Here is an 18,652-nt window from a genome sequence, read left to right on the forward strand (position 1 = left end):
TTTATAAAACCAAACCATCTGCAAATAGAGATGGTTTTACTTCTTCATTTACTTTTATTTCTCTTTCTTGCCTGATTTCTCTAGGTAGGATTTCTAGTACTATTTTGAATAGGAGTGGTGAGAATTGACACCCTTGTCTTATTCCTGATTCTTAGAGGAAAAGTTTCACCCTTTCACCATTAGTATGATGTTGAGGAAGCTGTGGGCTTGTCATATATGACTTTTATTATGTTGAGATATGTTCCTTTTATGACTTTTTGTTAAGGGCTTTTATTATGAATTTATGTTACATTTTATCAAATGATTTTTCCGTGTCTATTGAGATGATTATATGACTTTTTTCTTTCTGTTAAGATGATGTATCACACTGATTTATTTGCATATGTTGAACCATCCTTGCATCCCAGGGATAAATCCCACTTGATCATGATAAATGATTCTTTTAATGTGCTGCTGAATTTGGTTTGCTAGTATTTTCTTGAAATTTTTGCATCTATAATTATCAGGGGTACTGACCTATAGCTGTCATTTCTACTAGTGTCCTTTTTTGGTTTTAGTCTCACGATAATGCTGGCCTCATAAAATAAATTTGGGAGTACTCTCTCCTCTTCTATTTCTGGAAAAATTTGAGAAGCATTGGTATTAATTCTTCTTTAAATGTTTGGTAAAATTCACGAGTGAAGCCATCTCGTCCTGGACTTTTGTTTGTTGGGAGGTTTTTGATTACTGATTCAATCCCTTTACTAGTAAATGGTCTATTCAGATTTTATATTTCTTCCTAATTCAGTCTTGGTAAATGATATGTTTCTAAGAATTTTTCCATTTATTCTAGGTTGCCCAGTTTGTTAGCATATAGTTGGCTGTTATGATCCTTTGAATTCTGTGATATCAGTTATAATGTCTGCTTTTTCAATTATAATTTTGTTGATTTGTGTCCTTTCTCTTTTTCCCTTGGTTAGTCTAGCTAAGGGTTTGTCAATTTTTCTTATCTTTTCAAAGAACTAACCCTTAGTTTGGATAATCTTTCCAATTGTTTTTCTGTTCTCTATTTCATTTATTTCTGTTCTAATCTTTATTATTTTCTTTCTTCTGTTAACTTTGTGCTCTGATCTTCTTTTTCTAGTTTTTGAAGCTGTAGAGTTAGGTTGTTTATTTGGGATCTTTCTTACTTCTTAAGTAGGTGTTTATTGCTATGAACCTCCCTCTTAGAACTGCTTTTGCTGCATCCCACAGGTTCTGGTGTGTTGCATTTTCACTTTATTGTCTCAAAAATTTTATTTCCTCTTTAACTTCTTCTTTGATCCATTGGTTGTTTAAGACAATGTTGTTTAATTTCCTTGTTTTCATGAATTTTTCAGTTTTCTTCTTCTTATTGATTCCTACTTTCATGCCATTGTGGTCACAAAAGATACTTGGTATGTTTTTTTTTTTTTTTTTTTGTGGTACGCAGGCCTCTCACTGTTGTGGCCTCTCCCATTGCGGAGCACAGGCTCCGGACGCGCAGGCTCAGTGGCCATGGTTCATGGGCCCAGCTGCTCTGCGGCATGTGGGATCTTCCCGGACCGGGGCACGAACCCATGTTCCCTGCATCGGCAAGCGGACTCTCAACCACTGTGCCACCAGGGAAGCCCACTTGATATGATTTTAATCTTCTTTAATTGCTAAGACTTGATTTGTGGCTTAACATATGGTCCATTCTAGAATTTTGTTGTACACCTGAGAAAAATATATATTCTGCTATTGAGAGATAGAATGATCTATATATGAATATTAGGATCATTTAGTCTTTAATGTTGTTTGAATCTGTTGTTTTCTTACTGATTCTCTGTCTGCATGAAATGTCCATCGACAGATGAATGGATAAAGAAGATGTGGTACATATATACAATGGAATATTACTCAGCCATAAAAAAGGAACAAAATTGGGTCATTTGTAGAGATGTGGATGGAACTAGAGTCTGTCATACAGAGTGAAACAAGTCAGAAAGAGAAAAACAAACACTGTATATAAACGCATATATGTGGAATCTAGAAAAATGATACAGATGAACCTATGTGCAGGGCAGAAATAGAGACACACACATAGAGAACGGATGTGTGGGCATGGGGTGGGGGAAGGGGAGAGTGGGATGAATTAGGAGATTAGGATTGACATATATACACTACCATGTGTAAAATAGATAGCTAGTGGGAACCAGCTGTATAGCACAGGGAGCTCAGCTCTTTGCTCTGTGGTGCCCTAGTTAGGTGGGACTGGGAGTGGAGGAGTGGGAGGGAGGTCCAAGAGAGAAGGCATGTATGAATACATATAGTTGATTCACCTCATTGTACAGCAGAAACTAATACAACATTGTAAAGCAATTATACTCCAATAAAATAAATAGATAATTAAAATAAAAGTAGGGTAATAAAGCCCCCAACTAGTATTGTATTACTGTCTATTTCTCCTTTTAGCTCTGTCAGTTGGCTTTATATATTTAGGTACTCCAATGTTGGGTGCATAAATATTTACAGTTCTTACATCTTCTTGATATATTGATCTTTTTATCATTATATAATGACACCCTTTGTCTTTATTCACCATTTTTCGTTTAAAGTCAATTTTGTCTAAGTATAGCTACCTCTGCTTTCTGTTGTTATTATTTGCTTGAAATGTCTCTTTCCATCCCTTAACTCTCAGTCTATATGTGCTTTTAAGGCTAAAGTAAGACTCCTGTAGGCAGCATATTATTAGATCTTGGGTTTTTTTAAATCCATTCAGCCATTCAATGTCTTTTCTTTTTTATCAGATTATAATCGCTTTACAATGTTGTGTTAGTTTCTGCTGTACAATGAAGTGAATCAGCTATATGTATACACGTATCCCCTCCCCCATGGACCTGCCTCTCACCACCCCATCCCACCCATCTAGGTCATCATAGAGCAAAAACCTGAGCTCCCTGTGCTATAAAGCAGGTTCCCACTAGCTATCTATTTTACACATGGTAGAGTATATTTGTCAATTCTAATCTCCTAACTCATCCCACCTTCCCCTTTCCCCCCTTAGTGTCCATACATTTGTTCTCTACATCTGTGTCTCTATTTCTGCCTTGCAAACCAGTTTATCTGTACCATTTTTCTAGATTCCACATATATGCATTAATATACGATATTTGTTTTTCCCTTTCTGACTTACTTCACCCTTTATGACAGACTCTAGGTCCATCCATATCTCTACAAATGACCCAATTTCATTCCTTTTTATGGCTGAGTAATATGCCATTTTATATATGTACCACATCTTCTTTATCAATTCATCTGTTCTCCAAAGTGGCTGTATCCATTTACATTCCCACCAACAGTGCAAGAGGGTTCCCTTTTCTCCACACCCTCTCCAGCATTTATTGTTTGTAGATTTTCTGATGATGCCCATTCTAACCAGTGAGAGGTGATACCTCATTATAATACTGATTTGCAGTTCTCTAATAATTAGTGAGGTTGAGCATCTTTTCACGTGCCTCTTGGCCAACTGTATGTCTTCTTTGGCTAAATGTCTATTTAGGTCTTCTGCCCATTTTTTGATTGGGTTGTTTGGTTTTTTTATATCAAGCTCCATGAACTGTTTGTATATTTTGGAGATTAATCCTTTGTCTGTTGTTTCATTTGCAAATATTTTCTCCCATTCTGAGGGTTGTCTTTTTGTCTTCTTTATTGTCTTTGCTGTGCAAAAGTTTTTAAGTTCAGTTAGGTCCCATTTGTTTATTTTTGTTTTTATTTTCATTACTCTAGGAGGTGGGTCAAAAAAGATCTTGCTGTGGTTTAAGTCAGAGAGTGTTTTTCCTATGTTTTCCTCTAAGAGTTTTATAGTGTCTGGTCTTATATTTAGGTCTTTAATCCATTTTGAGTTTATTTTTGTGTATGGTGTAAGGGACTGTTCTAACTTCATTCTTTTACATGTAGCTGTCCAGTTTTCCCACCCCCCACTTTTTGAAGAGACTTTCTTTTCTCCATTGTATATTCTTGCCTCCTTTGTCACAGATTAGGTGACCATAGGTGCATTGATTTATCTCTGTGCTTTCTATCCTGTAGAAATTTATCTATATTTGAATTCATCTATATTTGAATGTCTGTGTCAGCACCATACTGTCTTGATTACTGTAGCTTTGTAGTATAGTCTGAAGTCAGGGAGCTGATTCCTCCAGCTCCATTTTTTGTTCTCAAGATTGGTTTGGCTATTCAGGGTCTTTTGTGTTTCCATACAGGTTGTAAAATTTTATGTTCTATTCTGTGAAAAATGCCATTGGCAATTTGATAGGGATTGCATTGAATCTGTACATTGCTTTGGGTAGTACAGTTACTTGCACAATATTGATCCTTCCAATCCAAGAACATGGTATATTTCTCCATCTGTTTGTGTCCTTTTTGATTTCTTGCAACAGTGTTTCATAGTTTTCTGACAACAAGTCTTTTGCCTCCTCGGGTAGGTTTATTCCTAGATATTTTATCCTTTTTGTTGCGATGGTAAGTGGGAGTGTTTCCTTAATTTCTGTTTCTGATTTTTCATTGTTAGTGTATGGGAATGCAAGAGATTTCTGTGCATCAATTTTGTATCCTGCACTTTACCAAATTCATTGATTAAGTCTAATAGTTTTCTTGTGGCATCTTTAAAATTTTCTATGTAGAGTATCATGTTATCTGCAAACAGTGACAGTTTTACTTCTTCTTTTCCAATTCATATTACTTTAATTTCTTTTTCTTCTCTGATTGCCATGCTAGGACTTCCAAAACTATGTTGAATAAGAGTGGTGAGAGTGGACATCCTTGTTTTGTTCCTGATCTTAGAGGAAATGATTTCAGTTTTTCACCATTGAGAACAATGTTGGCTGTTGGTTTGTCATTTATGGCCTTTATTATGTTGAGGTAGGTTCCCTCTATGCCCACTTTCTGGAGAGTTTGTTTTTTGTTGTTGTTGTTTTGCAGTACACGGGCCTCTCCCTGCTGTGGCCTCTCCCGTTGTGGCGCACAGGCTCCCGACACGCAGGCCCAGCGGCCATGGCCCACGGGCCCAGCCGCTCCACGGCACACGGGATCCTCCCAGGCTGGGGCACGAACCCGTGTCCCCTGCATCGGCAGGTGGACTCTCAACCACTGCGCCACCAGGGAAGCCCCTGGAGAGTTTTTATCATAAATGAGTATTGAATATTTTCAAAAGCTTTTTCTACATCTATTGAAATGATCATATGGTTTTCATTCTTTAATTTGTTAATATGGTGTATCACATTGATTTGCATACATTGAAGAATCCTTGCATTCCTGGGATAAATCCCACTTGATCATGGTGTATGATCCTTTAAAATGTTGTTGGATTCTGTTTGCTAGTATCTTGTTCAGGATTTTTGTGTCTATGTTCATCAGTGATATTGGTCTGTAAATTTTTTGTGTGTGATCTCTTTGTCTGGTTTTGGTATCAGGGTGATGGTGGCCTCGTAGAACAAGTTTGGGCATGCTCCTCCCTCTGCAATTATTTTGGAATAGTTTAGGAATGATAGTTGATCACTCTTCTCTCAATGTTTGATAGAATTCGCCTATGTAGCCATCTGGTCCTGGACTTTTGTTTGTTGAAAAGTTTTTAAGTATAGTTTCAGCTTCATTACTTGTGATTCGTTTGTTTATATTTTCTAATTCTTCCTTGTTCAGGCATGGAAAGTTGTACCTTTCCAAGAATTTGTCCATTTCTTCCAGGTTGTCCATTTTATTGGCATAGAGTTGCTTGTTTTAATCTCTTATGATCCTTTGTATTTCTGCAGTGTCTGTTGTAATTTCTCCTTTTTCATTTCTAATTTTATTGATTTGAGTCCTCTCCCTTTTTGTCTCTTTGAGTCTGGCTATAGGTTTATCAATTTCGTTTTCTCAAAGAAGTAACTTTTAGTTTTATTGATCTTTGCTATTGTTTTCTTCATTTTTATTTCATTTATTCCTGCTGTGATCTTTATGATTTTTTTCTGTCTACTAACATTGAGTTTTGTTTGTTCTTCTTTCTTTAGTGGCTTTAGGTGTAAGGTTAGATTGTTTATTTGAGATTTTTCTTGTTTCTTGAGGTAGGACTGTATTGCTATAAACTTCCCTCTTAGAACTGCTTTTGCTGAATTCCATAGCTTTTGGGTCATTGTGTTTTCATTGTCATTTGTTTCTGTTTATTTTTTAATTTCCTCTTTGATTTCTTCAGTGATTTCTTGGTTATTTAGCAGCACAATGTTTAGCCTCTGTGTGTTTGTTTTTTAGTTGTTGTTGTTGTTTTTTCCTGTAATTGATTTCTAATCTCATAGCATTGTGGTCAAAAAAGATGCTTGATATGATTTCAATTTTCTTAAAATTTCCAAGGCTTGATATGTGATATATCCTGGAGAATAGTGTGCACTTGAGAAGAAAGTGTATTCTGCCACTTTCAGGTGGAATGTCCTATAAATATCAATTAAATCTATCTGGTCTACTGTGTCATTTAAACTCTGTGTTTCCTTACTTATTTTCTGTCTGGAAGATCTGTCCATTGGTGTAAGTGGGGTGTTAAAGTCCCCCACTATTATTGTGTTACTGTTGATTTCCCCTTTTATGGCTGTTAGCCTTTGCCTTATATATTGAGGTGCTCCTATGTTAGGTGCATAAATGTTTATAATTTTTATATCTTCTTCTTGGATTGATCCCTTGATCATTATCTAGTGTCCTTCCTTATCTCTAGTAACAGTTTTTGTTTTAAAATCTATTTTATCTGACATGAGTATTGCTACTCCAGCCTTCTTTTGATTTCCATTTGCATGGAATATCTTTTTCTATCCCTTCACTTTCAGTATGTATGTGTCCCTAGGTCTAAAGTGGGTCTCTTGTAGACAGCACGGGTCTTGTTTTTGTATCCATTCAGCTAGTCTGTGTCTTTAGGTTGGAGCATTTAATCCATTTACATTTAAGGTAATTATCGATATGTATGCTCCTATTACCAATTTCTTAATTGTTTGGATATGTTTTTGTATGTCTTTTCCTTCTCTTGTGTTTCCTACTGGAGAAGTTCCTTTAGCATTTGTTGTAACGCTGGTTTGGTTGTGTTAAATTCTCTTAGCTTTTGCTTGTTTGTAAAGCTTTTGATTTCTCCTTCGAATCTGAATAAGATCCATACTGGGTAGAGTAATTTTTGTTGTACGTTTTTCCCTTTCATAACTTTAAATATATCCTGCCACTCCCTTCTGGCCTGCAGCGTTTCTCCTGAAAAATCTGCTGATAACCTTATGGGGATTCCCTTGTATATTATTTGTTGCATTTCCCTTGCTGCTTTCAATATTTTTTTCTTTGCATTGAATTTTTGTTAGTTTAATTAATATGTGTCTTGGTATGTTTCTCTTAAGGTTTATACTGTTTGGGACTCTCTGCACTTCCTGCACTTGGGTGGCTATTTCCTTTCCATGTTAGGGAAGTTTTTTACTTATAATCTCTTCAAATATTTTCTCATATCCTTTCTCTTTCTCTTCTTCTTTAAGGACTCCTATAATTCGAATGTTGGTGCATTTAATGTTGTCCCAGAAGTCTCTGAGACTGTCGTCAATTCTCTTCATTCTTTTTTCTTTATTCTGCTCCTTGGCAGTTATTTCCACCATTCTGTCTTCCATCTCACTTATTCATTCTTTTGCCTCAATTATTCTGCTATCGATTCCTTCTAGTGTTTGTTTTTTTTTTTTTACCGGTACGTGGGCCTCTCACTGTTGTGGCCTCTTCCATTGCGGAGCACAGGCTCCGGATGCGCAGGCTCAGCGGCCATGGCTCATGGGCCCAGCTGCTTCGCGGCATGTGGGATCTTCCCGAACCAGGGCACGAACCCGTGTCCCCTGCATCGGCAGGCGGACTCTCAACCACTGCGCCACCAGGGGAGCCCCCTTCTAGTGTATTTTTCATTTCAGTTATTATGTTGTTCATCACTGTTTGCTTGCTTTTTAGTTCTTCTCTGTCTTTGTTCAATATTTCTTGTATTTTCTTGATCCATGCCTCCATTATATTTCTGAGATTTTAGATCATCTTTACTGTCGTTACTGTGAATTCTTTTTCAGGTAGGTTGTCTATATTCTGTTCACTCGTCTTCTAGGTTTTTCCCTTGCTCCTTCATCTGTAACATAACTTTTGTCATCTCATTTTTTTTGATGGGTGGGGCTATGTTCCTGTCGTACAGGTTGCTTTCCCTGGTGCTTTCCACACTGGAGTTTGCAGGCAGTTGCGTAGAGCCAGGTCTTGGTGCCGAGATGAGGATCTCCAAGAGACTTCACTCAGATTAATATTCCCTGGGGTCTGAGGTTCTCTTTCAGTTCAGCGGTTTGGACTCTGTGGTCCTACCACAGGAGCTCAGGCCTGAACCCTGGCCTGTGAACCAAGATCCTGTAAGACAAGCAGTGCAGCAAAAAAAGAAAAAAAAAAGGAGCAGAACAATAACAAAGAATAAAAAATAAAATAAAAATAGAAAAATATATTAGAAAAAATAAAAATATAAATGAAACACCACCACCAAGGGGGGTGGGGCTTAGGCAGGGGTGGGGTTTAGGCAGGGTGGGGTTTAGGTGGGAGTGGAGGCTAGTCTCAGAATCCACACAGCTGAAAAGGTCTTGGGGTTTTGGGGAGAAGGGTTTAGGCTCAGCGTGGTCCATTCTATCTCTTTTCATTGGAGAATTTAATTCACTTATGTTTAAAGTAGTTATTGATAGGTAAGGACTTACTATTGCCATTTTGTTAATTGTTTTCTGGTTGTTTTGTAGATTACTGTGCCTTGTTTCTCATGCTGTTGTCTTTTTTTGTGTGTGTTTGATGTCTTTTGGTATCAGTATGCTTTGACTTCTTTATCATGTTCTTTTGTGTAATTTATACAAGATTTTCACTTGTGGTTACCGTGAGGCTTACATAAAATATAACACCCTATTTTAAACTGATAACAACTTAACTTCAATAGAATTTGTAAACTTTACACTTTTACCTCCACCTCACTTTTTAGGTTATTGTTGTTATAATGTATATGTTTTCATATTATGTAACTGACAACAGATTACTACAGTTATGGTTATTTTTGCTATGCTCTTTTACAAGTTTTAAACAAAAGTTAAGTGAATTATGCATCACTATTACCATATTGGAGAAATAATGACTATATACTTATTACCAGTGAGATTTACACTACCTTTTTATGATGTTATTAACATTCTTTCACTTCCACTCAAAGAACTGCCTTTAGCATTTCTTATAAGGCAGGTCTGGTGGTAAACTCCCTCAGCTTTTGATTGTTCAGTGAAGTCTTTATCCTTCCTTTGTTTCTGAAAGAAAACTTCACCAAGTATAGAATTCTTAGTCGACAGTTATTTTTTTTCAATATTTCTAGTATGTCATCCCATTCTCTCCTGGTCAGAAAAGTTCTGCTGATAATCTTATGGGGGTTCCCTTGTATGTGGCTTCTCTCTTTTCTCTTGCTGCCCTTACAGTTCTTTTGTCTTTGACTTTTGACAATTTAATTAATGTGTCTCAGAATAGCCCTATTTAGATTCAATCTATTTGAGGTCCTTTGGGCCTCATGGATCTGGATGTTCATATCTCTCCCAAAATTTGGAAAGTTTTCAGACATTATTCCTTTAAATAGGCATTCTGTCTCTTTCTCTTTCTCTTCTTCTGGAATTCCCATGATGTGAATACTTTTTCCCTTTCAGTGTCTCCCAAATTCCCATAGGTTTCCTTTACTCTTTTTCATTCTTTTTTATTTTTGCTCCTCTTCCTGGGTAACTTCCAGTGTTGTATCCTCCAGGTCACTGATTCTTCTGCATGGTTGAGTCTACTTTTGAAATTCTCTATTGAATTTTTCAGTTCAGTTATTGTATTTTTCATCTCTAGGAGTTTTGTTTATTTTGGTTTGTTTTTGATGGCTGCTATTTCCTTGTCAAACTTCTCATTATATTCGTGCTTTGTTTTTCTGATTTTGTGTAGCTGTCTGTTTTTTCTTGCAGTTCCTTAAGAGGAATTTCCTTAAGAGGATCTTATTGAATTCTTTCTCTGGCATTTCACAGGTGTTCATTTTAAGGCCAGTTATTGAAGTTTTATTAATTTCCTTTGGTGATGTCATATTTACCTGACTTTTCATAATCTTTGATTCCTTACATTGATATTTGTGCATTTGAGTAATTAGGCTCCCCTTCCAGACTCTACAGGTTGGCTTTGGCAGAGACAGTTCTTCAGTAGCTCAGTTTGGGTTTTGGGGTATGTCTGCTGGTAATGTTTTTGAGCAGGTGGGGCCTGCTATTATGCTTTATTGGGGGCAGGGCAATTGTTTCAGCTCTGAGGATAGGGATAGGGGTTGTGCCATTGGCTGAGAACTGTTGGATAGTACTACTGGCTTGGTTCCCTACACAAGTGAGGCTGTAGGATGGGCTCCATGGTTGCCTGGATTCTCTGGTCAGACTTACTAGATGGTTGGGACTGGTTACTATATACAGTAGTAAATGGGACTTCTGTGCCCTGGCATGGCAGCAGTACAGGACCCAGGGCCTATACAGCTCATTGTTTGGGGACCCAAGCCAGTCCATAGTGTGCACTGACTTCCCTGGTCAGGTGAGGCCACTGGTTTTGCTCTGCAGATGGGGGAAGCCATGGTCTGTGCTCTCTGTTCAAGTACCACTGCATGTAGGGGTGTTGAATGAGCTGTGTAGCTTCCTGTGTGCTCTAGTTAGGTTCCTTGCTTGGACACATTGGAGACTGTACCAATGAACAGGGCTATGAATTAGAATAATTGCCTGCATGTAGCAGGACAAGCAGCTCTAAAGCTGGTGAAGCTCTTTGTTGTTTTAACTCAAGCCGACCCACACCCCAAGTTCCCTGACTGAACATGGCTGCTGGCTTTGCTCTGCAAACTATTGGCTTTGCCTGCTTCTCAGCTCAAGTGCCACTGGGATGCACAACTTCCAGGAGTTGTCACCAGCCCTTCTGGTGAGATGGGGTCAGAAGACATTCTCCATAGCAGGTGGGGCTGTGTCTCACCTCCCCTGCCTAGGCAAGAGGGGGAGGTTTAGCTCCAGGCTATTCTCAGTTTCCCAAATAAGGTCCCAGATAAGGAGATGCCAGGACCTACCCTCAGTTTTGGCTATGAATTAATCCATCTGTTTGTGCATAGCACGGGAACATTCCACACCTGCTACTGGTTTTGCTTCGTGGGTAATCAGCTTTGCTCACCCACCTCTTGGCTTGAGCACCACTGGGCCACACTACTTCCAGAAGTTATTGCCAGCTCCTCTGGTAAGATCGGCCTGGAAGACACTCACCATAGTGGGTGGGAATATGATTCAGCTCCTTGCTTGGGCGTGGGCAAACTGGGCTCTAGGGCCAACAAAACTCCTTTGAAGATCCGAATCAGGCAGATCTGCTCTCCCCCAAGTTCCCAGCTTGGTTCTGCAGATGAGCAAAGCTGCTGGCTGGGATTACTACTTGGGCACTGCAGTATGAGCTTGGTCTGCCAAGATCTATGTGCTGGTTGTTGCGAGCCCCTCCCCCTCTTCTCTGTCACAGTCAGATTTCCTGTGGTTGAGCCCCACAGATTTCCCATCTTTGTGGTACAAGATCAGAGTAGGGGCTTTCACAAAATGACCCAAAATACTGGATCGGGCTAGTTGTCTCTCCTGGGATCTCTTTTCCCACTGAGGGAACCAGAGGCTCAGGGAAGATCTGTCCAGGTGGTGCTGTGCTGGCCTGGTGATGGGGCAATGCTGTCAATGTATAGCCACCTCTCTTACCTTCTAATGAAGTCTGTCTTGGTCTCTGTGGTACAGGAGGTTGCTTCAGCCTTGTTCTAGGATTCCCTCAGAGGTGTCTTGTTCTCAATAGTTGTTAGTTGTTGTTCTTGTGAGGGGGAGCAAAGCCAGGAACAACCTATGTCACCATTTTGGTGATGTCACTCTCTAGGATATATATTCTTAGAATGAAGTCCTCAGATATTACAGTCTTGGTTTCAGTGGAGCCATTAGCATTATACATTGATCACTGCAGAAAACTCTGAGGTCTTTTTGGTAACCCTTCATTTTTAACAAATATCAATAGTGGTTTCATTTGCTTTTTATTTCACTTCTTAGCAAAGCAAAATTAGCACTAGAGTGTAAATGTCTATCATGATATCTCAAGTATATTGCCATATAACCACAGGAAAAGAAATCAGCCTAGTCATCCTAACTTTTCCTTTTTACTGTTTCTATCCTTTCCCTCTCTGCTTTAATGAATCTTCTCTCCACTTTGTTCTCTTTTAATGGCATCAGTGATGTACACTCAAATTAATAAAAAATTGAACACATCTGAGATAGCTCCTTACAATTGATATAATGGGTAAAAGAATCTTTATTGGAAGAGCCCACTTTAAAAAATCAGAATTATTTCATCTCCATTCAGATCATGAAGTTCCTTCGGTTTAATGTTAGCCCAAAAGTGCTACCATTCAAATATATGATGTTTTGTTTAATTAACTAATTTCTTGTTTTCTACCCATTTCTTACTCTAACCAAAGGATCTTAAACTTGAACCTCTAGAAGAAGTTATTGAAGGGAATACTAAACCTGTAAGTACTTTCCCTAGGTCAAAATTTTAGAAATATGTACTTTGAAAACATAATTTAATTTCTTCAAAATTAGTTACTATCTCAGTGAAAATTAAAAAAAAACAATACATGGGCATATTTCATTATGTGTAGCTAAGTAGGATTTTCTAAATTGTGATTTGTGGAAAACTAATGCCTACTTCACAGGGGTTTTCTGAAAGAACCTGTTATGTAATATGTGAAAAGTGAAATTTTTATGCATGTATAAATCAATGAGTTATTGAATAATTGAATGAATATGACTGGCAGAGAAGGGCAACATTCAAATTGTATCATCAACTAGGCTGAAGGGTACACCTGAGCTGAAACTTGGTCCTATTAATTATTGTATTTTCAGCATATAGCCCAGGGACAAGATGCTCAGAAATCATTTTCCAAAGAAAAAAATTGATGTTTAGAGAAAAGTGAACGTTTATGCTCGTGGGGAAAATATACCCATCCAGAAGGGTGGCAATTGATGGAGACTGAAAGAAAATGGACAGTGATCCTAATAGGTTCATTATATGCAGCAAAAAAGAAATTAATGTATAAATTAACTAACTGAAAAGCAGCACATACCATGCTTTATTATTTTATTTTATTTTGAGGCAAATATTTATAGCACATACTGCTTTGGGAAATTGGATGTTTGCATTTACATTTAGCGGAAATTTGGATTTTAAAATCTTGGGTATCTACAGCAAATCACTTTTTTCTTAATACCTTAAATATATTATATATTGTATAGATCTTGTAGGATCAGTCACATTTACATGAAACAAGGATATGAAATACCTTCCATCTCTGTATCATGTACTTATTCTATAGGCACTGCTTGTGTGATAGAAGGTGAGACTCACCTGCATGTCAGCTCCTGACTTTTTTTCATGAGATTTCATCTGTCCAAACTCACAGCACAAAGGAAATTTTCATAGAGGGAGCTTTTTCTCAGAAAAGTTTAATAATGGCTGTTGTGATTAGAATCCTATAGATGTAGACACAATTCCTAGCTATACTACATGTTCAGTGCTCTTATTACTTCAAAGACAGGGATGTGGTCTGTGTTAATTTATCAGGCACCCAGAATTTTAAAGTGATAGGTTTTGGCACGAAGGTGAGGGCAGAGGGCTGTTGAGCACAGATATTATGCAGGTCTTCTGTGCAGTCCCATAAGCACAGGATTATGACCTTGAGGTCTTGCATCTGTGTTGTCTCTTAGGTTTGCATGTAGAGAAAACTACACTCCAGTCAAGAAACATGAACATAATTTTTCTAATGTTAGGAGAGATTATTGTCTATTCTTAAATAATTTCTTAATATAAGTATTCTCTCTCACTAGCTGTGAAGGAGAAAAATTTCTAAGGATTATTTATGAAAAGTGACAGACTCTTCCATTCTCTGGTCCCCGACAGAAAAGAGAGATCTATTTTAAGAGATCTATCAACCCATGCAGTATTGCCAATTCAATAGTGCATGGAAGTACTTTAGAGAAAAAGAACTGGGCAAAGTAGTTCGATAGTCAATATCATTTAAAAGCAGGAAAGAATATTCTTTAACTATTTTTAACCATATGTAAAAGTAAAAAATTATGCTCTTTGGGAATATACACATAGTAATAGTCTGAGCTGGTTTGTTTTTTCATATTTGTCATCAAAAGTTGTATTTTTTACTAGTGGTAGTATATGTATCACTATCAATTCCTATAAAACCTCTATATTCATAATGACAAAAACAATTTTTCACTGTTATTTCACAGCTAGCACACATAATTGTATGTTACTTTTTGATCAGTGATTTTTCCTGGTGACCAAAAACCAATTCTAGAATTCATTGACTGGAGAGGTATTTTTCCTTTTCCATTAGTGAATGCATGAGAACTTTGAAAAATAAATCCTACATCAGAATGCAAAAAATAAATTTTTATTATATACTTTATTTTTAAAAGTTAATCTTTATTGAGCCTTTGCTATGTGCAAGTGTTGTGTTAAACCCACACATACGTAACTCAGTCTTCACAATAGCCATATGAGGTGGTGCTGTTATTAGCTCCATTTTACAGATGAAAAAATTAAGTTGTAAAAAGGTTTAAATACCACAGCTGAAGTCCAGAAGTTCTATGCCAGACCTACAGTACTCACCACACTGTAATACTCCAACTCTAGTGTTTGGTGCACTTTGGGAAGTAGAGTTGCTTTTGCTAGTGAGGTTATGAGCTAATGGATGACTTTTTTTCATGAGATTTCCTACCACTAGAGCAGAAAGTATTATCTGGTAGACTTATTTAAGCACACAGCAAAAGTCCTGAACCCTAGTATCTGCCATACTAGTTTTCTGGTACGTGAGCCATTACATAATGATGAATGTAGCATATAATCTCTGTTTAAGTCCATTTCTTTTCTCAGCCTGGAGTAAGAGAAGTAACATTTATTGAATATCTATCATGGGCAATATCTTTACATACACTATTTCATTCCATTTAACCTTCCTCAAAACTCTGTGATATAAGTACCTTTATTCCAATTTTGCATATCAGAAGACTTGAGAAAGATTAAGTAACTTGTTCAAGGCCACAGAGCTAGTAAAAGTGAAGCCAATTTACACCTCCTGGTCTAAAAGGAGAAAGAAAAAAGAAAAGAGGGCAAGATGATGGAGGTAGATAAAAGAGCACCTAACAGTGCTCAGAACCACCTCAAATCCTTTTCTGGAATGGATAGTATATAAATAAAATTTACTAAAGGAATTTTAAGAATAGTCAATGGTTAAAAGCAAAAGCACCTTTTATTTTTAACTTGATCACTAACTATGTGCTGGGCCCTGAGGGAGTGTTTGTAGATAAAGTGGTGAATATTACAGACAAGAAGACAGACTAGAAGGAAATATAGGCAAATATAACTAGGATCTACAATAGGATGTGATGAGTATTATTATAGGAAGGTATAGATTTTCATAGCTAGGGAACATGACCTAATTTAGGGGCCAGGAAATGCTTCCAGAATGACATAACATTTAAGATGAATCAAAAAGGATAAGTAGGAGTTTCTAAAAATGATATCCATATATCTCTTACAACACTGAATTGTTCTAACCTTTCACTAAAAGAATAGGTGCTACATGGGAATATTAAAATATTCCAGATGATTTATATCAAGCATGTCATAAAAACAGCAACCTTAGGAATTCACTATTTTATTATTTCTTAATAAAATAGGAAATAAATGCACATCAGGGATAAATGCAGATCTAAAGTCCAAGACCTTGGTTTTATGACTCACTGAAAATTTAGGGATAATTTATTGTCTTCTAGCTATCAAGTACTAAGAAGTGAGTATGAATCACTGAAAGGTTAGTATGATTTTTGAAGGGAATTGCATCAACCAGACCATACATCCTGGATCTGGCCAGGTGTATTGATCCACCTGAATACTTTCTGCCTGGTGCAATTGTGTGCTTTGTGTGGTCTCAAATGACTCAAATAGTCTCAAATGACTACTGGGGGAAAAAAATGATCATTTTCAGATATTTTCTACTTTCAAAAGGAGTTTTTAAAAAGTCAATATGGGGAGGACCTTCAAGATGGCGGACGAGTAAGAAGACCTCAGACTTCCAAAAGGGCAAGAATATCCCCACATACCTGGGTAGGGCAAAAGAAAAAAGAAAAAACAGAGACAAAAGAATAGGGATGGGACCTGCACCAGTTGGAGGGAGCTGTGAAGGAGGAAAAGTTTCCACACACTAGGAAGCCCCTTCACTGGTGGGGACAGGGGTGGATAGGAGGTAAGCTTCAGAGCCACAGAGGAAAGTGCAGCAACAGGGGTGCAGAGGGCAAAGTACAGAGATTCCCTCACAGAAGATCGGTGATGACCAGCACTCACCAGCCTGAGACACTTGTCTGCTCACCTATAGAGCGGGTGGGGGCTGGGAGCTGAGGCTCAGGTTTCAGAGGTCAGATCCCAGGAAGAGGACTGGGGTTGGCTGCATGAACACAGCCTGAAGGGAGCTAGTGAGCCACAGCTAGCCGGGAGTCCAGAAAAATGTCTGGATCTGCCTAAGATGAAAAAGACCATTGTTTCCGGGTGTGCAAGGAGAGGGGATTCCTTCCCTGTCTGCCCACAGAAGGCAGATCACCGCCTAAACAAACTTCAGAGATGGGCGTGAGCCGTGGCTATCAGCTCGGACACCAGAGATGAGCATGAAACGCTAAGGCTGTGGCTGCAGCCACCAAGAATCCTGTATGCAAGCACAGGTCACTATCCATATCCACCCCCCACCCCGGAAGCCTGTGCAGCCCACCACTGTCAGTGTCCCATGATCCAGGGACAACATCCCCGGGAGAACACACAGCATGCCTCAAGTTGTTGCAACGTCACACTGGCCTCTGCCGCCACAGGCTCACCCCACATTCCAATTATAACTACAGTACACTTCCCTCCCCCGCCGGCCTGAGTGAGCCACAGCCCCCTAATCAGCTGCTGCTTTAACCCCATCCTGTCTGGGTGGGAAGAGATGTCTGAGGGCAACCTACATGCAAAGGTGGGGCCAAAACCAAAGCTGAACCCCAGGAGCTGTGCGAACAAAGAAGAGAAAGGGAAATTTCTCCATGAAGCCTCAGGAGCCGCAGATTAAATCCCCACAAACAACTTGATGTACCCTGCATCTGTGGAATACATGAATAGACAATGAATCATTCCAAAATTGAGGCCATGGACTTTGGGAACAACTGTGGACTTGGGGTTTGCTGTCTATGAAAGATGTGTTTCTGATTTTTATGTTTATCTTAGCATAGTTTTTAGCACTTGTTATCATTGGTGGATTTCTTTATTTGTTTGATTGCCCTCCTTTTTTATTATTATTACTTTTTTTTACATTTTTATTGGAGTATAATTGCTTTACAATGGTGTGTTAGTTTCTGCTTTATAACAAAGTGAATCAGTTATACATATACATATGTCCCCATATCTCTTCCCTCTTGCATCTCCCTCCCTCCCACCCTCCCTCTCCCACACCTCTAGGTGGTCACGAAGTGCCGAGCTGATCTCCATGTGCTATGTGGCTGCTTCCCACTAGCTATCTATTTTACGTCTGGTAGTGTATATATGTCCATGCCACTCTCCCACTTTGTCCCAGCTTACCCTTCTGCCTCCCCGTATCCTCAAGTCCATTCTCTAGTAGGTCTGCATCTTTATTCCCATCTTGCCCCAAGGTTCTTCATCACCTTTTTTTTTCTTTTTAAGTTCCATATATATGTGTTAGCATATGACATTTATTTCTCTCTTACTTCACTCTGTATGACAGTCTCAAGGTCCATCCATCTCACTGCAAAGGACTCAGTTTTGTTCCTTTTTATGGCTGAGCAATATTCCACTGTATATATGTGTCATGTCTTCTTTATCCCTTCATCTATTGATGGACACTTCGGTTGCTCCCATGTCTTGCAAATATTTTCTCTGATTCTGAGTGCTGTCTTTTTGTCTTGTTTATGGTTTCCTTTGCTGTGCAAAAGCTTTTAAGTTCATTGGGTCCCATTTGTTTATTTTTGTTTTAATTTCCATTTCTCTAGGAGGTGGGTCAAAAGGAATCTTGCTGTGATTTATGTCATAGAGTATTCTGCCTGTGTTTTCCTCTAAGAGTTTGATGGTATCTGGCCTTACATTTAGATCTTTAATCCATTTTGAGTTTATTTTTGTGTATGGTATTAGGGACTGTTCTAACTTCATTCTTTTACATGTACCTGTCCAGTTTTCCCAGCAACACTTATTGAAGAGGCTGTCTTTTCTCCATTGTATATTCTTGCCTCCTTTGTCAAAGATAAGGTGAATTTTGTGTGTGTGTTTATCTCTGGGCTATCGATCCTGTTCCATTAATCTATATTTCTGTTTTTGTGCCAGTACCATACTGTCTTGATTACTGTAGCTTTGTAGTATACTCTGACATCAGAGAGCCTGATTCCTCAAGCTCCGTTTTTCTTTCTCAAGATTGCTTTAGCTATTCGGGGTCTTTTGTGTTTCCATACAAATTGAGAAATTTTTTCTTCCAGTTCTGTGAAAAATGCCA

General features: G+C 38.3%; 1 protein-coding gene across 2 annotated transcripts in view; it reads left to right on the forward strand.

Annotated features, from left to right (window-relative positions):
- NECAB1 (N-terminal EF-hand calcium binding protein 1) overlaps positions 1 to 18,652 on the forward strand; it is a 279,183-nt gene that overhangs the window by 232,363 nt on the left and 28,168 nt on the right. The window contains exon 9 of one of the 2 annotated variants that reach the window (XM_059994879.1): positions 12,533 to 12,583. The exons of the other annotated variant lie outside the window; for it this stretch is intronic. Coding sequence (XP_059850862.1) covers positions 12,533 to 12,583 — 51 coding nt within the window. The remainder of the gene's footprint in view (positions 1 to 12,532; positions 12,584 to 18,652) is intronic. 2 annotated transcript variants of the gene reach the window in all.

Source organism: Delphinus delphis, chromosome 17 (genome assembly GCF_949987515.2).
Source record: "Delphinus delphis chromosome 17, mDelDel1.2, whole genome shotgun sequence".
Classification (NCBI taxonomy): Eukaryota; Metazoa; Chordata; class Mammalia; order Artiodactyla; family Delphinidae; genus Delphinus; species Delphinus delphis.